The sequence below is a fragment of the Carassius auratus genome, chromosome 38 (assembly GCF_003368295.1).
Source record: "Carassius auratus strain Wakin chromosome 38, ASM336829v1, whole genome shotgun sequence".
In the NCBI taxonomy this organism is placed as follows: Eukaryota; Metazoa; Chordata; class Actinopteri; order Cypriniformes; family Cyprinidae; genus Carassius; species Carassius auratus.
Window position 1 is genome coordinate 8,062,104 of NC_039280.1, and position 22,685 is coordinate 8,084,788.

Here is a 22,685-nt window from a genome sequence, read left to right on the forward strand (position 1 = left end):
ATATATATGCATATAAATTCAAGCATTTATTCAAGCATGTGTGCAAATTAGACTATTCAATACATAACTTGTATGAAAATAAGACTAATAATGATTATGTAAAAACCTGATTCCAAAAAATTTGGGAAATTGTACAAATTGTGAGTAAAAAAGGAATGTAATAATTTACAAATCTCATATTTTATTCACAATAGAATATAGATAACATAGATGCCTTTCAGAGGTCAAGATGGGCAGAGGATCACCGATTCACCCAATGCTGTGATGAAAAATAGTGGAGCAATATCAGAAAGGAGTTTCTCAGAGAAAAATTGTGAAGAGTTTGAAGTTATCATCATCTACAGTGCATAATAATATCATCCAAAGATTCAGGCACTGCATCACATACAGGAATGCTACTGTAATGGAAATCACAACATGGGCTCAGGAATACTTCCAGAAAATATTGTCGGTGAACACAATCCATCGTGCCATTCACCGTTGCCGGCTAAAACTCTATAGGTCAAAAAAGAAGCCATATCTAAACATGATCCAGAAGCACTGTTCTGTGGTCAGACGAATCAAAATGTGAAATTCTTTTTGGAAATCTGGGACGCCATGTCATCTGGACTAAAAAGGACAAGCACAACCCAAGTTATTATCTGCGCTCCGTTCAGAAGCCTGCATCTCTGATGGTATGGGGTTGCATAAGTGCGTGTGGCATGGGCAGCTTACACATCTGGAAAGGCATCATCAATGCTGAAAGGTATATCCAAGTTCTAGAACAACATATGCTCCCATCCAGATGTCGTCTCTTTCAGGGAAGACCTTGCATTTTGCAACATGACAATGCCAGACCACATACTGCATCAATTACAACATCATGGCTGTGTAGAAGAAGGATCCGGTTAGTGAAAGAAAACATTTGGCGCATCATAAAGAGGAAGATGCACAAAGAAGACCTAAGACAGTTGAGCAACTAGAAGCCTGTATGAGACAAGAATGGGACAACATTCCTATTCCTAAATTTGAGCAACTTGTCTCCTCAGTCCCCAAAAGTTTGCAGACTGTTATAAAAAAAAAGAGGGGATGCCACACAGTGGTAAACCTGGCCTTTTCCGAACTTTTTTGATATGTGTTGATGCCATGGAATTTAAAATTAGCAAACAAACAAATAAAATCAACTTATTTTTCCCTTAAAATGATACATTTTCTCAATTTAAGCATTTGATATGTCATCTATATTGTATTCTGAGTAAATAATGAAATGTGAAACTTCCACATCATTGCATTGTGTTTTTATTCACAATTTGTACAGTGTCCCAACTTTTTTGGAATCAGGTTTTTAATATATTCTCTTTATATATGTATTTATTTGTTTGTTTGCTGATTTATGTATATAGGCATTTAAAAAGCTGATTATGTTATTTATTTAATGGACAATGTATTGCACATTTATCCAAAGTACATTTATATTAATTATTTGTTTATAATAACATCAAATTATAATTGCACATTCTTTAATACTTAAATAATTTTATAATTCTAACTAATGCATTCGTGAAACTCTTGCTTTCGAAAAAGTCTGCCGAAAGGTGGCGGTGTTTCTATGCTCTCAACCGAATTCCGTTGATGCAGACAGGTAGGCTACTACAAATATGGTCCACTCTTGGCTTTGTTTAAAGAAAACTATCTGGACCGTTTCTCTGCAATTTCCTCGGCGCCCAGCCGCTCAGTTTCTCTGGTTGAAATAGAGCACTTAGAAGTTTTTACACCAAGGTTTGTCTGACACGGGTCCAAAGTTCAGCAAATATGGACGGACTGTGAAAGTGTCAATGAAAACTTTGCAAAGGCGAGATCGTTATAACTTGACTAACGGATAAAACTGAAAGGTTTAAAGACATAACAAGAGAAAACACGTATTTTTGTGACTGAGTCCCTTGAGGGAGACGCGTAATCAGGCGTGAACTCCTCCACTTCCCCATTCTGCCCCCTCGGCTCAGTCCTTCCGCAAAGCAGGTGTTTCAAACAGCGCTTTTGTTTCAGATGCACAGGCTTTTAACTGATGTGCGTTTGTGCATTTACACTTGCCCATTTGAGTGATATAATGTCTAAAAGTCACTAAGTCAGTTAGGCTAATAGGCTTAGATTTGCTAGGCTCGAGTTTAGAGGACACCATGAAGTTTAACGGGTATCTGAAGCTGCGCATCGGCGAAGCGGTGGACCTGAAGCCCACGACCACCTCTTTGCGACACGCCGTGATGTTCAGCAAGGCGAACCAGACCATGGACCCGTACATCGTAGTGAAAGTGGACGAGTATAAGATCGGACAGACGCACACCAAGCAGAAAACCAACATGCCCACGTATAACGAGGAGTTCTCCGTTAACGTCAACAACGGCAAGCAAGTAGAGCTGGCCGTTTTTCATGACGCACCGATTGGGTACGATGACTTCGTGGCCAACTGCACCATCCAGTTTGATGATCTGATGAAGAGCACGAACAGAGAGGAGTCGTTTGAAGGATGGGTGAGGAATGTTTACCATACAGCCGCTTTTCCCTCACCTGATCACACACTGCGTCTTTCTTAAGTATTGTGAGAAATTGTTTTGGTGGAGATTTCATTTGACACTTGAAACTTTGAATCATATAGCCTAGCTTGAAAAGTTCTGAAATAACAAGTTATGTTTGCTCTGATGGGGCAGGCAGTGAGCATCTCTGGATAGAGTTGTTGTCCTATACAGAATAGAGGTGAGATGATGCTGATGTTATTATTATGCATCTGGATGGCATTGGAGACATTTGTGTTTGTAGAAAAGTGCATGTTGAAAACAAGTCCAGAATGCAAAGCAGTATTTAGTACAGTACTTCGGTGCACACTAAAGACGAATCACATAATGAAAGACAGTGATGGACTATAAACTGTCAGCATAACTAGAATACAAAATAAAAGAGTCTGGTGAGTGTAATGTTATTTCAATGTCTGTAACTTTGATACAATATTAGCATATTTGCAAATTATAAATTAAATAAGTTTCGAAATCTGATGGTTTTAATATTAGAATTAAGTAAATTAACATCAGGTACAAAGAACGCCATTGTTACAATCAACCCCACTTCCAGGAAACTTGTAACGCTATTTGAAAACATGTTAATTAAACTGTATGCATGATTTTATTATGGTTATTGAAGTTACTCATTTAAAGTAATTTTCATCCCCCATCTCCATACCGCACACTTATCAACCTGCTTTTAATATGAAGCATTTTAATAACAATTATAAGTATATGTTAAACATAGGCCACACCAGTTTGGTTTATTAGCTTGTTCTATCACAGTTGTGGCAAATGTGGCCTGTTTGATTTTTCGCACTCTTTGTGTCTTGTGTTACAATTCTCTTCATCTGCAGAGTTTTTTTTTTAAATGTCTCTTTAGATGTATTTTTATTAAAAACTAGCGTTACGAGTCATGAAAAGCTTGTGTTATTTATTCAGTTTAGTGAAAATCTGCCTATTTGGGTTGATGGTGTTCATGTACAATAATGATTTCATCCCGGTTGCTCATTTCTAATTGGCTGAACTGGTTTTACACCACTACCTTATTTCCCCTAAACCTCACACTGTTGCTTTTGTTGTATTGTGTTGTATTCCTTTTGTCATGCTTTGTTGAATTGCATTGTGTTCTATTGTTTGTCTTGTTCTCTTGTGTTTTTCTTTGTTTAGTCTCTTTTATTTTGTACTATTGTGTTTTTTCCTTGTGTGTGAACAGCATCCTGGTTATGAGTGTTATCATCCCCACCATCATCAGTGTGGGTTCACACTTACACCCAACGGTGCAACAATGCTCACTGATCCAGAATCAGGAATTTGACTGCAGCTCTAGACACAGATCCTGATGCATGATCAGAGGTTAATGAAATCAAGTCGGGGCTTAATGCACAGTCAAACAACACTATTTGCACTCAGAGTTTGAGCTCTCAGACTTTCCGTGGGATGGTTGCAGCTAAGACCAGCTGAAAATCTAGCTCTGCGGTTTTTAGCAATCATCTGGGGTTTAAGCACCACAATTTCCATGTCTATAACACTGCCTTCAGAGCTAGTTCATGTAAATGTGTTAACTCAACACTGCTGAAGGGTCACTAGGACACAGTAGTTCTTAAAAACTTGATGTCAGCTATCAGTAATCAGGCTGAACATGCACATGCCAATTGTCTTGCTTATCCTCAGCAGAAGTGGTGAAGGTCTTCTTGTAACCTTATTATTCAGCCCAAGTACTATTAGTTCTCCTTTCCCAGAATGGTTATGCACAGGGACATTATTTTTAGAGTGAACATCTTGTTTTTACCGTACGTGCCCTGAGCATTTGTTCATCTATTGAACAGTTATATGAAGATGCACTTTATTATTAGCCTCAAGGCTATTTTAGCTTCAACTTATACTGTATGTATTAGGAAAAGTGCATACTTTAAATGACTATTTTTTTAAGTGTTTGTGTAGAAATGTTTTAAGATGTAATCTCAGTTTTTTTGAGTTCAAAAACTGCAATGCACAAAATAGAATAGTTCGTAGAAAAAAATAGAAAAGTAGTTTTAGATGGAAGTATGACATTGATTAAAATGTCATGTAAACTATGCATGTAAGCATCTAAAATACAAATATAATACCGTTTCATCTATGTTTGTTGCAAAAAAACAAAAAAACATTTAAAATAAGTCAGGAAATGTTCAAATAAGGATTACTGTTTAAAGTAAATGCTGTTCTTTTGAAATTTGGAAGAATCCTGAAAAAAGTATCAGGGTTTCTATTAAAATATTAAGCAGCACAACTGATTTCAACACTAATAATAATAAAATTAATGTAATAAAACAACAGTTATGTTTCTTGAGCACCAAATCACGTGACACTGAAGACTGGAGTAGTGACTGCTGGAAATTCTTTGCCATCATAGATAACATGTTGAAATAAATCAAAAATTGTATTTCCCAATATTACTGTTATTTTAATATTTCTGATTAAATAAATGCTGCTTTGGTGAACATAAGAGACTCGGAAACATTTTTTAAATCTTACCAGCCTAAAATATTTTAAGGTTATTGTGCATCTGATCAACTTCTATTGGGTTCCAGATGAAATTCAGTAGACTTCTGAGATACACGGCCTCATTTTTATTTCTTCTGCAGCTGCAGGTCACATAACCGCTAATTAATAATACTCTGATTTCATTCACTGGGATGTGGGTGTTTTGTGCCAAGTTTCAGTTTAGCTATTTGTTTCTGTGAAGAGCCTCAGGCTTTTAGGACAGATGGTATGTGAAACCTGCAGTTCAAAACAGCACACACAAGTAAGAGTGGGTTTGTGTTTTTATGAGCTTCCCTGTATGGGAACTGCCTCTAGGAATCAAGCAGTTTCTATTATGCTATTTTATCAGTGAAAGTAGCATCAAAAGTATATAGAAATGGAAGTTGTGTATTGGAGATGGTGTATTGACACACACTCCGTCAGTCTGAATTTTTCTGCTTTCAGTGAAAATGAAAGGAAGTATGACTGGTTGAAAAAAACATTCCCACGAACTATGTTGTAAGCTGCTAAAGCAAAATAGTTTAAAAAGAACTAAATGAATCTAAATTAATTTAGTCGACAAAGAAAAGTGCATAATGTTTGCTAATTAAGGCTAATCATTTTTGTATGTATAACCGTGTTCTGTAAAGAGGTTGTTAGAGCTGTTTTGCTAATTATCATCAGACTTGTATTTAGACCACCACCAAAATGAGTGACAGGTAGAGAGCTTTTCTGATTGGCTGATCTGGTTGGCCACTCTCTTGTTTCTACAGTTTGCTTGCAATATTTCTTCCATATAGTTTAATTCTTTAACCCATGATTCTGTCGTAACACATAGAGAAGCTAACAGTGTTTAGCTTTGTATGACATGCGGGTCGACACACGCCCACAAAGTTGCTTTTCTACAGAGTTTACCACAGGCTCATAAACGCCCCCCTTTTACTTCTTTCTGTCTCTTTCCATTTCTGAGTTTGTCTTTCCGTTATCTCTCTTCTCTTTTTGCTCTACAGTGATCTGTAGTCCAGCTCTAATATTTCACTTCTGCCTGACATCATTTACATTTTCCATGGTGTAAAAGTGTGACTGCCGTGGACGTACCAGTGGGTTGTGTGATTGCTTGTATTTGGCAGAGACGTCATTTTTAATGTGCGCATGTTTGCCTGAATATATATCTTGACATACAAAAATGTCATACATAAAACTTTACACAAACTGAAAATGCCATGGAACTTCAAAAGTGCTTCCTGAAAGGCCTGATACAATCATGGGAAATCGAGAAATCTTGAAAGGTCACAAAAGTCGTAATTTCCATTGTGAATATCATTTATCTAATTATGTTCAATTGTTAAGTATTTCTTTCTCAAGAAACTACTCTTACTGTCAAAAATAACTGCGAAAATTTGAATGTATTATTATGAATTTATTCAACATTTTTATCCCATACATTTGTTGGTGTTGTTTGATCGTTTTGATCAATGTACTAATCTTCAAATGTAGAATATTATAAAAAATATATACAAAATTAGTACTTAAACTTTGAATTAATTTACATTGAAAATGTGAAATAACTTTAATATTCAATGTCTAGAATAATATCTTTCTTTTGTGTGTGTGTTGCAGGTTGACCTTGAACCTGAGGGTAAGGTCTACATCCTGGTTAGTCTCACAGGTACATTTATAGACGGTGAGTCCCACCTCTCTTTACTTTTTTTGTTGTCGTTCTATTTGTTTTAAATCTTTTCATGCAGAAGTACAAATTTTATAATACATTTTAAAACATCAAGCATCATTTGACAGTCTGTATGACTTTATTTTTGGACTGAAACAGAGGCGTATCGAGAACACACGGCCTGTTTTCATAGCAAATGATAGAGTAAAAAATTAAAATATACAACTCTTCTTGATTAATCGCACTGTCTAGGCCACGATGGTGGAAACGCATACATGTACTAATACACACAGTAATTTCTTCCACTTGCTGTTGAGATATCTCTAACTAAATGTTAACATTCTACCAGACTTGTCGACACATGCCAAGAAACACTAAGCCATCTTCAGTCACAGTTTTTTTTAGACAGAGCTTCTGTCAGAGCATCTTATGCATGAAGTGTATGCGATGTGCGAATCGCACACCCGCTGTGCATGGGCTGTGAAGCTGGCTTCCTTTAAAGGCCTGTGGTTAGGCCTGCAGAGAATAGACTAGAAACAGGGGCTCCTAATCGGTCTCTCTTCCCCCTCACAGAGTCAGCAGAATGTTCCATGGCATTACAGGAAATACCTATGTATTGTAAGAAGATCATGAAATAATAAAACCTTTTCTGTTTTTCTGTGTTTAGATGATGCTGGCGGAAACACGCGTCCCTTTAAAGAATTTAACCGAAAACGGCAGCAGGCAGTTAGACGAAAAATCCACCAAGTAAATGGACACAAGTTCATGTCTACCTTCCTGAAGCAACCAACGTTCTGCTTCCACTGCAAAGAATTCATATGGTAGTGAACGTTTGTCACATAAATGCTCACCTTTTCTATAAAACTTTCTTGGTATCTCTCCACTTGAAGCCTTTATGTATAATGCATTATAAAGGGCCATTAAAGGCACAATGCATTATAATAAGTCATTGTAATACATTATATTTTGTTGTAAATACTTAGAACTAAATAAAAAATGCATAGTGTAACGATTAATTGATAATTGTTATAATGATTTTACTGTAGTAACAATTATTCATTCGATTGCAAAATGCATTATAAGGTGTATTACGAGGCATAAATAATGCATCAAAACTTCTATAATGCATTATATACATATAAAGGCTTTAAGTAAAGTGTTGCCCCTTTTTTAATAACTCATTTTTGTGAGAGTTTGTGAGAAAGAACTGCATTTTGCATTGTATGAAAAACTACTTTTCTAAAAAAAAGAAAAGTTTATTATTCTAATCAAAAATTTAGAAAAATATAAATTACAGTGTAAAAGTGTTTTACAATTTGTATATAAATGCTTGAAGTGAGTGGCTGGACAAACTTTGTTTTTTGTGTTTTTGTTCCAGGGGTGTTTTTGGAAAACAGGGCTACCAATGTCAAGGTAATTGTACACTCGGTCTGTTTAATAATCGACATTATCTATGTTTAAATTGATTCAATTATAGGTTATAATCAGCTGTGTGTGTTTCTGTCTGTGCTTGTTAGTGTGCACCTGTGTAGTACACAAGCGATGCCATCAGTTTGTGGTTACAGTCTGTCCACGCATGAAGAAACCTGCCAAGGAACAGGTAATGCACGCAATCCGAACCCTAAAACGTTTTCGTAGTACATCTTTGTCTGTCTGTGTGTGTGTTTTCTGTGGACAATTTTAGAAATTTAGGTCATAGAATTACTGTTAACACATACAGAGACCAGTTGGTGAAGTGACTTCTGGCTGTGTCATAAAAACACAGATGTCATTTCTCCACCTGCTGGTCAGAAATAGAATTGCTTACATTTTCTGCTGTGTTTTTTATTCTATGTTCTGTTGCTTCTTTTTACAGACTACAAATCAGGGTTTCAGTATAAATGTTCCTCATAAGTTTAACATCCACAATTATAAGGTCCCTACCTTCTGTGACCACTGTGGCTCTTTGCTGTGGGGCATTGTACGGCAAGGATTGCACTGCAAAAGTACTTTTCTCACTATCTGTCACCCATCTTGGTCATAATTAATATATCCATCAGTTTTATTTAAACTGTTTTGTGAGGCTCATCTGGTGTGTTGTGTGTTTACATCTGTAGTTTTGTAAAATGAACGTCCATATCCGCTGTAAGGGAAATGTTGCCCCAAACTGTGGAGTCAACAATGTAGAACTGGCCAATAAACTGGCAGAAATGGGCCTTCAGCCGGGAGGACTGACCAAACGCAACTCAATGGTAAATACACACGTGCCCTCAATCTTTTCAAATGTAAAATATGTGATCTGTCTGTGTGTTTAAATCTCTTTGTTTAAGTTTAATGTGCTTTATTGACATAAATGTAATTTTTCTAGGTTGCATGTACTGAAAATGGGGAAAATTTTTACATTTTAGTTAAGTAAACTGAGAAATGATGGGAAGTAGCACAAGACCATTAACAGAACAGTAAATACTGAAAGATAAAATGTACTGAACGAGTAAAAGTCAAAATATTGTCTCTCTTCTCAGGGTCTTTCAGGTATGGACGCTCAGTCGCGTGCATTGAGTATGAGACGAGATCGAGGAAAATCTAAAAAAGAGCCAAGTCAAAAGCTGGGGATCTCAAACTTCACACTCCTGCAGGTTTTGGGAAAAGGCAGTTTTGGCAAGGTCTGTGTTTAAGACTGTTCCTCTGTAAATAAGGTCCAGTATGACTGTGTAGCACAATGAATGCAGACTATTTGTTACACAAAATATTCACACAATTTCAATGTGAATGTGTTTAGGTATTACAAATGATTCCAATGTGAATGTTATATTCTTATTTAAAAGGAATCACATGGTACAGTAACTGACCTGTTTAAAAACTATAATATGATATAATATGGCAATTATTATGTTAGATTGTTAATATTATATATAATATTATATAACTATCAGATACGTTTTTATTTGGTGTACTTAAAAAATTATATGCTCTGAAGAAACAACAATAAAAGAACATTGGATTATTGCTGTGCATGTGACTTCTAAATTGTGTGATAGTGCACTGTGTTGTCTCATATTAAAATATTATGGTGAAAATTTTGTGCTAGAAATACAGAGTGAATGCAAATTAAATGAAAGATGCTTCCCAAGTCATGCTGTTGGTGTTGTGTGTAAATAGGTGATGCTGGTCCGGTTGAATGGTTCAGATCAGGTGTTTGCAGTGAAGGTGCTGAAGAAAGACATCATACTGCAGGATGATGATGTTGAGTGCACTATGACAGAAAAACGAGTGTTATCCTTGGCTTCCACTCATCCGTACCTCACTCAGCTGTACTGTTGCTTCCAGACACCGGTGAGGAACACACACATCACAGATTAACCTAGTTTAATTTATGTATATAAAATGGGATCATTCTGTATATTCTGTTCTTTAAATGAGATCATGTGGCCCTCACATCATCAGTAGGGGGCAGTAGAGAATTAAACACGTTATGCTTCATCAAAATGTTTTCTCTGTTGCTTTCTACTTTGCATTACTTTCCTTTTGAGAGAGCAGACCCAGATCAGATCAGAGGTCTGCTTTAATCTGCTTGGGTCGTGTGTTTTGCTTGAAGCCTCTAGAATTGAGAGGTCAGCGCTGAATCCCTTAACGTAGCTTTTATAGTCTTATTCCTGTTTCACACTGGATGCGGAAGCAGAGCAGGAGCAGCGAGGGCCCATTCTGCTTTCATACTGGCAGCGTTTGTCGCACGCAGCTGATCCACGGCTGATCCAAGTATCATCACTTCTGTCGTATTTTCCAGCATTCTCCTCCGAACACCAATGCCATGTGCTTTGATATCCCACATGAAAAAACACTATAGTGTTTTTGAACCATACTATAGTAAAATGTATTATAGTGTATATATTGTTGTATTTACAACACTTTGTTAATGAATGCTACAGCATACTGTAGTATTAACTATAGTGATAATACTAATAAATAAATATTGTGGTATTCTTTAGTTTTTATTACAGTAAACTGTAGTGTATTGTAGTATAATATACCGTATAGCTGTAGAAAACTTAGTACAGTATTGGTAAAGTAATTTTTTATATTACTATTGTTGTTACATTACCACAGTGACTATAGAATTACCACAACAAATGAATTCAAGTAATTTACTATAGTATGGTTCAAACGTTAACAAATGCTTCTAGGTTTATTCAATTAACAGACCTTTGAAGTTTGGGCAAAAACTTGTGGAAGTGATGTTTTCTCGTGCATTTTATTTTTTCATATAGTTATTTTGAAAACGAAACACCTCACTTACGGATTTTATGGTGGAAATTGTTATTTTTCAAGTTAATCAGGTAAATTTTGATCAAGAACAATACACTGTGGCTTTAATTCAGTGTAAGCGGTGCAGCAAAAATAGACTCGGCGCCCAACTGATCGGGGCACTACCGCTTCTGCTCTACTCCTGCCACGTGATGCCATACCACCCCTGCATGCGGTTTGGAAGCTCTAATCTGTTAACATGGGTGCCAGAAAAAATATGTGACATGACACCAGTTTCACACCACACACGTAAACAGCACATATTTTTTTACAACGCCCTATTTTCTGTTTATTTTGATAATGTTCAATAAATTGCCTATAATATCCTTAAACTGTTATTATAAAAATATATTTTAAAAGACATGCATTTTAAAAGCATGGAAGGAGATCCCATAATAATTTAACATAGATTTACAGTAGTAACAACAAATTATATTTTATGATATGATACGATTAATATCATGTTTTTAAATATGAAGGTTTCATTATAAACATGGTGATTATCTCTAAGGTGGACACTCAACATAATATATGATATTTACTATCTGAATCTAACCTTGTCAACAAATGGAAATGTCAGTCATCTATTAATTATCATGTTAATTACTGTGCCTTTAGCCCCAACAGTAGGTGTGCTTTTTATATTCTTCTCGTTATAAAAAAAGAAAAACTGTTTCTTTATCTTAAACCAAACTGGGAAGCATTAAGAAGACCTTTTGCCTCAAAATATATTCAATAATTTTTGCGATTCACATTTGCTAAAAATATTATATTAAGCACAGAATCAACTACACGAAAACATATCACTGCTAGGAGTTATTGCCCAAACTTCAAAGGCTTGTTTAAATTATTAAAACTAGAGGCATTTATTAATGTTAAGATAACTTTTTTTTTAATCATGAAAACTATATTTACAACATGTTATATACATGTGACAGAGGGAAACACGGCCACAATATAAAGTATGCTGCCCGTATCAAAGCACATGACAGACAGTTGTCGGAGAACACCTGAAAAACGTCACCTGAATGAACAGTACTTGTCTGTATTTGCTGTAAACAAGCCATGGTTCAGCTCTGCACATGCACCCTTTTTGCACTGCCTCTGCTCTGTTTGCACATCTAGTGTGAAACCGGTGTGAAACCAGAGCCAACTGAAAACATGCACACTTACAGTAGCTACAGTGTTTAATTGAATTACCTTGAGTGTACGCAAGTTTTTTGAAAGCATACACTCAAACACTGATTGCAAAATGATTTGAAGACTTAGATTTCATGTTCTGTCCAGCAGAACAGATCTGACATGATGACCTCTCTGGATTTATTACTGCAGAGTCAATGTGATCATGGATGTGCAGGAACATCCTCAAGGTCTTGCTGATGTATGTAGTGTGTTTGTAATGAGGAATGGAATTTATGAACCGGTTTGTCTCTGCTCCTTCACAGCCCTGACGCACACAATCAATCTCTTAACCCCCCACACGTGTGCGACATACAAAGCACACTCGTGACCCTCTGGGGCCAGGTTATGTTAGATAGCACTGCAACATGGTGGCAAAAGTCCTGCAGTGTGGGGGACTGTTGCACAGTGAATGTGCATGCCTGTGTTTGTTTATGTGATGGATGTGGTCAGGGCTTTTTGATGATCCAAATCTTAGCTTATTCTGGTGAACAGCCACTCGAATAGACAGGAAGAAACTGTCTGAGTGATGAAAAGCAGCCATCCACAGTCAATTTAGTTTTTTTTTTATGTGACATTTAGTGGAAGATAAATTTGAAATGGAACGTACCACAGTAACAGATTGGTATGGGGAAAAAAATCATCAGTCTCTGTAAATCTTTGTAAAGAAACGCATAAGAAATTAGTAGCAGTAAATGCACACTGTCCTTATTGTGGGCATCTTCCCCCATCTTACACAACTAAATATTTCATATTTCACAAACTGAAAATCATTGCATTTCACAAGCGCTTTCCTGTTTTGTGTGCCTCATACGGTCAGTAAACCAACTGTGGGTGGTCCCTGGGTGTGCGGTCTGAGTTTAAAGCATTGGCTGTGCTGAACTCAAACAGGTACTTAGTGTTGTCAGTTCAAACTTATGATGCACTTCGTTTCAGATCACCTTCCAACCCTCACAATCCCATAATCCTGTGTTTCCTGCAGTCTTTTTCACTTGACTAAACAGTATTTATGTTTCTGCTGCGTCCGTCTCTCCCATAAATCTTCTAATGGCTGTGACATGCTTGGTCAAAAGCCTCCCTGTAAGGAGCTGTATTTCCTGATGTTGAAGGTGGTAAGCTGGTGTTTGTTGTTGTCTTTTAACTGAATCTTTATCTTAATTTCCTAATCCTTTCACAGGAGCGTCTGTTTTTTGTAATGGAGTTTGTGAATGGGGGAGATTTGATGTTTCACATTCAGAAATCCAGAAAGTTTGAGGAGAACAGAGCCAGATTCTACACAGCGGAGATCACATCTGCTCTCATATTCCTCCACAGCAAGGGAATAATATACAGGTTAGACAGACAAATGCACTCAAGCCAGAAAATAAAAGGAAATTTCATTTAAAATGAAACCTCTGGTATCATTTACTCCCCCTTATGGTGTTCTAAACACGTTTGACTTTCTTTAATGGAACATGACAGGTGCAGTTTAGCTGAATGTTCAAGCTGCCATTTTCCAAACTGCTGTCCTGGATCTACATCAATATTCATTCTCTTGTGATGTTGTATGAAGTAGAAAAGTCAAAGGAGTTTAGAACAGCATGAGGCTGAGCAAATGATGATAGAAATGTAGTTTCTCGGTTTAACTATTCCTATAAGTGTGTTTTTTCTATATTCTCTGAAGTGTTTTCCTTTCTCTTCTCGTTTTAATTGCCACTTCTCTGTCCTCTGAGCTTTATTAACACTATGAGACTGATTCTTACCTCAGCATTTCCATTATTACAAACGTTTAGCAGATAGACCTTGAAAGCTGCAGTGTAATACTGCTTTGACTTGAAAACAACACTGGCACAGAAGCAGAGAGCAAAATAGGAGGTAGCTTACATCAATTCTCATAATAGAAAAATGGCAAAAATATCAGCATTCATGCAGTTCATGCAGTGGACTGAATATGAATGTATGACAAAGTAAAAGCATTATTTTGAATGTGTTTGTGTCAGAGGAAAGCAATCATTTTGACATAAAGTGCCATTTGTAATTTTTCTTTTGGAAAGATTATAATGCAGGTTTTCATGCAGAAGTGTTTCACCAAGTAAATAAAAAAATGTATTAACATAAATCTCTCTCTCTCTCTGCCATAAGGGACTGAATCTGGGCATATTATCATGTGTGTATATGTATTATTTCAGGATCTGAAGTTGGATAATGTTCTGCTGGATAAGGATGGTCATTGTAAACTGGCAGATTTCGGCATGTGTAAGGAGGGGATGTTTGAAGGTGTTGTCACAGGAACCTTCTGTGGAACCCCAGACTACATTGCTCCAGAGGTGAATCAAACACTCCACCCATTTAGTGGTTGTCTAAAATCCACTCAAAATTATGTATCCCAAACTTTAAGAAGAATCAGAAGTTGTGTGCTGTATGTGTCAGTTGAATTTAAGCATGACCTGTCAACTTCCAGTCACATTCACTGCAATTATTAGTTTCAACACACATAACGGTTCATGTATCTTTTGGTCATTTCATATTCTACTTAAAAAAAAAAAGAGCATTGAGAAACAGTTTTTATATTTTTGATCATGGGTAAAAATGAGACTATGCTTTAATATTTGTTTTTGAATGTGTGGGCAGTGCTGAAATGCCCCTTTTATCCCTTCTGTACTGCACTGATAAGCAGCAACTACAAACTCAGTTCATTTTTAACAGGAGAGAAGTGGCAGCCGAGCCGAATTTATTAATCCAGCGGATTCTTTGCAAGCGGAATTTAAAAGATAAAAACTATTAAATTCTATTTTCATGGCTGCTGCATGTTATTGAAAAAACAGAAATGAATTTATTCATAACCAATAAAATGGCATTTGAATTTTACTTTAGCCTATGTGATCTACAACTACATGGAATAAAATGATACTACAAATTTCTTTGCCTACTCATTGTATTCTAGGCCTATAAAAACTGTAACATGTTTTCAGTGCAAACAACAGCTGAATTTTTTCTTTTTTTTTTTTACATAACAGTTTCATGGGAAAAACCCAACCCCTCATAAATTATAACTATTTAAAATAAAAATATTAAATATTCCAATATTTAAAATAAAATACTATAATAATTATTTATAATAAGTCTTTAATTAGGTTTTCACCATAATTAGTCTACTGCAATTCTTAAATCCAAATTATAGGATATACTTTCGAATTATGAACTGAATTCGCAAATTCCATGGATGATGACTCTACGAATATAGTGTGGGTATAACCACATTACAGATAATGAGTTCAGATGGGAAACACTGCACCTCTTGTTGGTTTCATATGAATAACATATAAATAAAAGTATCTTTTTCTATTTAAATTGCTTCTTTTAGACATGTCGAGCTTTCTATAGACATGGTTATATGTCTGTGATGCATGAGACTGGTTCATTTGACAACAGAGTTTTGTAACGTTTTGTTGTTATTGAGGGTGTCTTACAACCTAAACTGATGGAGCTGAAGCTTTTATCAGGATGCGGATTGTGATCTACCAACCAGAGAAGTGCAGATGTGCACTCTACAAGATAAGCTTCAGTAGCTATTGTTTATAATAGCAAATTAAAACATGTTACTTGTGAGTTTTTTCTTAAATAGGCATAGAATAAAATGAGTTGGGCAGGCTAAAAATCAGTAGGCTATTATATTCCATGTCGTTGTGGATCACATACAGTATCATTCAAGTGCATTTGCATAAAGTCATTTCTGTTTTGTCAATAACATGCTGCAGCCATGAAAATATATTATGTATATGTTTTATCATGTAAGCACCGCTAGCAAAGAATCCGCAGGACTAAAAAACTTGGCTCAAATGCCACTTCCCTCCTGTTGCAAATGAAGTAAGCTTGTGGTTGCCACATATCGGTGCAGTACAGAAGGGATGAAAGGGGCGTTTCAGCGCTGCACCACACATTCAAAACAAATATTAAAGCATAGTCTCATTTTTTACACATGAACAAAAATAGGAAAATTCAGCAACATTTTAATTTACTGTTTCTTAAAATGAAAAAAATTAAAATCAAAAGGTGAAGTTTTAACAAAATTACATAGAATTACAAAAACTTAAAGCTTGTTTTAACAAAATTACATAAAATTATTAAAACTTAAAGCTGTAAATATATCATAATTCCTAAATATTAATAAGTACTATAATAGCATATAAATGATACTAAAAGAACTCCTCATTCACACCTGTGTTCTTTCAGAATATAATATAATCAGAAATATTGTAGATATAAACTGCTTCTTTTGGTGTCTGTTAGTTTTTGATGAATGGATAATCTATGGAAGTGCGTGATGAGTGTGGAAGTGTGTGTGTGAGAGAAAGAAGGCAGGATGTCCTAAATGTAATGTTTATATGGTCCTACAGATCCTTCAGGAGATGCTGTATGGCCCGTCAGTTGATTGGTGGGCTCTCGGTGTGCTGCTGTATGAGATGCTTTCTGGCCACGCCCCCTTTGAGGCAGAGAATGAGGATGACCTTTTTGAGTCCATCCTGACTGAAGAGATCATCTACGCATCCTGGCTCAGCACAAATGCTGTGGACATACTTAAAGGGGTGAGCTGTTTGCTTAAGAGCCCTGGAGTCATACAGACATGAACTGACTTGAATAGAACTGTGATTGCTTATCTGTCCTGATTGGTGGGATGCATATGGTGTGAATTAAACTCTCAGTTCATGGCAACAATGAACATCAGTAAACAGTAAATACCTCCCATCTGATCTCTCTCAGTTCCTCATGCTCCTCTTGCATAACTATATTTAGCCTCGATCCACAATCCACTGCTATCACATGACTGTAGCTAAAAATAAAAACCCTTCACATCAAATGTACACATGCACACAACCCCCTGCTCTTATTCTTTAGTGTTTGCACTCACTGTGAGGAATAGTGAAGGAGATTCACTGCCAGTAATAATCCTGAAGAAAAATTTTCCCCCTTTTATTTATTGAAAGAACAATAAATTCCCAGTTTAATCTGAAAATTCCACAACACAATGTCACGATATTTGCCTGAGATAAAAAATCTTTGGGTCATCCAACATGACCTTGACCTACAGCAGTCAGAGAATAGATCGATAGAGTGGCTCAAAAGCATTCTATTTTTGGAATAGCAGAACCCGCTCCTGTTGCACAGCTGTGGTGTAGACAGACTAGACACGAACAATTGTAAGAAACAATGGACAATATACCATTCCATACTGTTTTTCATTTTTAATTATTATTTTTTTTCAGCATCGGCCAATATTGGATATTTATTTATACATTTAATTAATCCGCATTTTTACATACAAATTAAATTTGCTGCTATATAACACTCTCATAAAGTTAATTCTGATATTGGCTATAACATGAACATAGCTATTGGTTTAACTGGCAGAATCTTAAAATCGTTACTATTGTTATTATCCTTTTAAAGTAATTAGTCGATGACGTATGGTAGCCAGATGTGCTTCCTAATGGGTGTCAGATTTACCTAAAGAGAGTGTGTATTTGTGTGTACACATGCATGTTTGTTTTAGATGCCTATAGGAGGGCAGGATTTGATTTGATTTGATCTGATTTGGTTACATTTGATACCACACATTGATACTCTAGACACAACCTCCCACTAGCGACTGTTGAGTGTTATGTCATACACATTCTCTTAGGAATTGATTCTGATAACAGATGTGAAATACTGTAGGTTTAATCTCACTGTGGAGATTTAATAGGATTCTCAACATTCAATAGATTTAGGGTTCTATCATATTTTTGGTTGGTGTATTCCTTTTCAGTGATGTAAACTGATATATCTTGTGTGTATTAGTTTTTTGCATTTAAAGTTAGAAGAATGTTTGATAGACATATGCATGACATAATTTTTTGGCTTTATTTTTCGCAGTTTCTGACCAAGAATCCATCCCGTCGTCTGGGTTGTGTGGCTGCCGAGGGTGGAGAGAGTGTTGTAACCAGTCACCCGTTTTTTACAAGCATTGACTGGAACAAACTTAACCAGCGAGAGCTTGAACCACCTTTCAAGCCCAGAATTGTGAGTTTTAGATGTAAATGTTGAACTAAATATTAATAATCAAATTCATTAGAAATGTAAATGCAGATTTATTTATATAAATATATTTTCAAATCGAAAATCCAGAAAACTGCGGAAGATGTGAATAACTTTGATCCTGACTTCACCCAAGAGGATCCTACTTTTACGCCCATCGATGAGTCCATCATCCCATCCATCAATCAGGACGAGTTCCGTGACTTCTCCTTTACTTCCCCTGAACTGCTGAAAGTGGTTTCAGATTTGCAAAGCAGTGCTGAAGAAATGTGTGATGTCATGAATGAACAGAACTCAGGAGAATTCTGTAATTTGATAGAACCAAATAAATTGTGACAATAGAAACTTGCAGGAGCAGTTTAAAGAAACACTTGAATACCATTGTATTGAAATCGGTTAAAGGCTTTTTGGATTTTTGGTCTTTGCCTAAGCTATAAGATTATTTTGACCTACGCTTATGCTTTTTGAAATACATTTTTAATGGAAACTCTAGTTTTGTAAGATACTTTCATATGTTTTTTGTACATCTGTGCTGTTTGTTGTTTTGTTATTACATTTCAGGTCAGAATTTCACCCATGATTAAACACTGGCATCTTTAGACGTGTTTTATTTTTGAGAAAGGCTGCAGTATTGAGTTCTTTGCGTTAAACCTTTTCACCTTGTGACTTCATCAAAGACATCTCCCCTCTGTTGTTCTGAGGTTTAAAGGTTAACACAGTCAGGGATATGTTGACCAGTTTATATTGAGGGCAGTTTCTCTAGATTTTTCTTTAATGTTATTCATTTGGATTTTCTCAGTCCGAGCAGAGTGAAATATCTGTTGGTGTATGCTTTCGTGCCTGTTCATATTTGGCAATGATTTCACATTATTACTTTTTGTGTCTGTAGGAGTGTGCAAAAAAAGTTTGTAATTTCAGTCAAACACAGTTTATAGTATTCTTTGCTGGTTTGAGAGACCTATCTAAGACCAAGTTTTTTGACAAGTGTTTCCAAATTTCGTATGTCAGTTTGTTACATTTTGCCAAATTGGTGTTTCTTGAAAAAGTCATAGTACAACTTTTGTCATTCTGTCAATGCGAGATGCAACACAAATTCCTGACAGTAAACTGATGTCCCATTCTATTTAATATACGTCTACATGCACTTGTGCTACTTATTCCATGAAGGTTGGGGTCCAGCGGTAAAACAGTGTCACACAGGGTTAAGAACTCATTTTAGGCAGTTTTTTTTTTTTCCATTTTCCCATTCTTCCAAGTCAAATGAGAATGAGAAACACTATCTCATCAACTTAAAAAAAAGATTAAGATTGCCTGCCTGATTAATTTTTTTTCCAGGGTGGAGTCAAGCTTTGAAGAAAAACATTATACTAATGACAATCCTGTTTTTAAATTTATTTTGTTTTTTAGATTATTTGTCTTTGCCCTCTCTCCCTGAACATTATTCCCCTGCATCAAAGAAACGGGGCTGTTAATTTTTGCCATATCATGCTTGCATTTGAATGGAGGCAAACAAGATAAGCAACAGATCTTTGGTACTGAGTGAGAAAAACATTGGAGATGTCATGGGAGATCCCATTAAGCAACTTGCCCTTACTAGTCTGGCCCTGCCCCATGCCTTCCTGGAGAATCAACGTCAGCAGCCCACTTTCCTGTGGGATACTACAACCCTGAAGACTAACAAACAGAGAGCCATCTTATGCGCTTAGAGCCATTTACACTCGTTTGGGCAATGCAGGGGTAGGCGGAAATCCTTGAATGGTCAAGGATACTCTTTTGTGGAGCTTGGATTACTCCTCTTATTACGGTCTATTACACAGTGGAGTTTCCTGATCCTTCAATGCCAGTTACCACAATTTATAATCTATTTCCATCTTTTGCCAAACACATCTCTTGTGTTGTAGTCCTTTGTAAACACCTGTTCCTGTGGACACTGGTGATGATTTTCTTCCCAGAAAAGGTGCAGGCCTAAAATGGCTGATCTCTTCATATCAGACCATTCATGCTGTGAGATTATTTTGTTCCCTGCATTACTTGTTTTTTTCCCCTCACTGCAGTATGCAATGCAATTTGTGTTATATGTCTCCAGTTTTGAATGGTTCTTTCTTGACTGCTCATGCTGACAGCCCTATTTAAGTGACCAAATATGGTACATTTTAGGGTTTATTTTTTAAAGATTGTATTGCTTAATAATGAGGCCAGACTTTATATATATATATATATATAATATATATATATATATATTATATATATATATATATATAATATTATATATATACTATTGTTCAAATGTATGGGGGTCAAGAATTTTTTTTTCTCAAAGATATTAATGTTTTTATTTCTATTAAGGAGCGTCTATTGAGCAACAAATTCAGCATATTAGAAGGATCAAGTGCCATATACACAAATAACTTTAACAGTAGTGTGTCTGTAACATTAATTTTAGATTTTTAAGTATCGTATCTCTAGCTTTATTCCTGCAGAAAGAAAGGATTCTCCTTAAGAAACAGGCTATAAACATGCATTCAATATCTTGGTTCAGAATGCATGTCAATGTAGACTAAAAACAATATGACATACTGTATGGCCCAGATTTATTTGCCAGTTTGTGTACTGGCGACAGACTGCTGTCCACCCTGCTTTCATCTAAACTGTTATAAAATTAGCCCTCTGTAATGCGTCCCTTAAAGGCCTTGGTGACAGATCAGTTTCCAGCCATGCCCAGGTCCAGTTGGCCATAATTACATTTTATTGATTTCTCTTCTGCCCGTACGGATACCCTTTAGGATGCAGTAAATCCATTTCAGTCTTAGCACCACTTCAGCTCCAAAACCTCGTCTTGGACTGATTGTGTTTATTCTATTGATTTCTGTCTTGATAAATGAAGGGTTGTAACAATTAGATCAGGATTCCCTTGGGTAAAAAAGACATCAAGACTTCTTCAAATGTGTCATGTCATATACTCAAGTGTGTTTCAAGTGTGTGCAAACAGTGCTTCAGCTTTAGGCCAGACCTTTAATGTCTCTCTTTATTGCGTAATGAGGCTTGACTAAGCAATAATACATGCATGTGTGTGTGTGTTTGAATTTTTATAGATCTTTGCATGTTTCTCTGATCATTCTCTTCAAAGTCCCTTTGTGTCCATTCAGCCTCTGCTGAGGGATGAAGAGATCATCTCTGAACAGGAGGATGAAGGAGATTATTGTAGATTAGAGTTGGCACGTGTACATCTGCTTCCCTCATTAATTACAGCAACATCACAGTTCTTTACCGCAATCCAGCAGTGGCAATGCTAATAAATTGGAAATGTAATTTCACAGAGACCCTTTGATCCAAACACAACGCAGGAACTGAACTGCAAACTACACAGGAGCAAATGTTTCCCTCAAGAACACAGTGGAGATGGAGCATGGCCTTGAACTCAGTTAGCCTTTATGTTTGCTCTCCTCTCAATATCCACTGGATTCTAATAAGAAACTCACTCCAAATCTGAAGTTCAGTTTATAGGATCTGTAATATTGATTTTCAAAACATTACAGTGGGAAATTAAAGTCAACCCAATCCAATCCAATGGCAATACAGAACTATTTTACAACTAGGTGAATTGGTGGTTAATTCGAATGACAGTTTAGTGGTTTAGTTTAGTTCAAACTGTCACCAAAAAATGTGTTTTGAGATCAGGTTGGAAAGTTTTTAATACGTCATTTATTCTGAAAAGACACTGCTTGCAACAGGACAGTGCTTTTTAAGAATACAGATGTTTAGGCATCACGTGTACTCTTAATGATTCTTACATAGGAAAGCAACTGTTGTGGCCAGTTTCAGGGAAATGTTCCCGGTTTTTCCATTGGGTTGTGTGGAAAAGGAGTGACACGGGTTTATGTTAGTGTGCATGTCTCGTTTTGGTCACAAGATTTTTGGAAAAAGAACATACTTCAAAAAAATTTCTGGGCTGGAAAATGTTTGTTGACATGCCTCTTTCAATATGGGAAAAAGAAGCATTTTATAGTTCTTGCATGCCATTAATAAAATTAGAATAATCAGTTACAACACTGAAAACTGTGTTATATCACACACACACAAATTACCATGGTAAGCCTAGTGTTTACCAAAGGGTTCTATAATTTGCCTACTATGGTGCCAACTTCTTATTAGCCACTTCTGCCATTAAAAAGAATTGAATACATTCTTAAATGTGAAAGTGACTCTTTGAATCAGATCCAGCTATGATGTTCTCACTTAATCTGATAAAGTGCTTCTGTGTATATAGTGCGTTGGCACTTAATGTAGGCTATTTGTTGAACATATGACCTCGTGAATGCTCAATATCCAATTATCTTTCTTTAATGTTTTAAGCACATCCAGCAACAGCGAGCGCAGGACAGCGTCTATGAGAGCATATGACGGAGCCTCGCTTTGCCAAAAATATCCTCACTGGAAGCAGCGCCGCGCGTTCCCGACCACCCAGT

At 36.2% G+C, this 22,685-nt stretch overlaps 1 protein-coding gene across 1 annotated transcript; it reads left to right on the forward strand.

The window, feature by feature from the left end:
* The first annotated feature begins 1,667 nt into the window (after window positions 1-1,667).
* prkcha (protein kinase C, eta, a) lies at window positions 1,668-18,706 on the forward strand. Its single transcript, XM_026223808.1, has 14 exons — window positions 1,668-2,507; window positions 6,657-6,720; window positions 7,373-7,526; window positions 8,084-8,118; window positions 8,223-8,305; window positions 8,561-8,690; window positions 8,803-8,936; window positions 9,207-9,347; window positions 9,844-10,017; window positions 13,343-13,498; window positions 14,334-14,471; window positions 16,542-16,730; window positions 18,058-18,204; window positions 18,310-18,706. The coding sequence occupies exons 1-14, from the start codon at window positions 2,157-2,159 to the stop codon at window positions 18,553-18,555; spliced, it is 2,142 nt and encodes a 713-aa protein (XP_026079593.1). The 5' UTR covers window positions 1,668-2,156; the 3' UTR covers window positions 18,556-18,706.
* The last annotated feature ends 3,979 nt before the right edge of the window (window positions 18,707-22,685 follow it).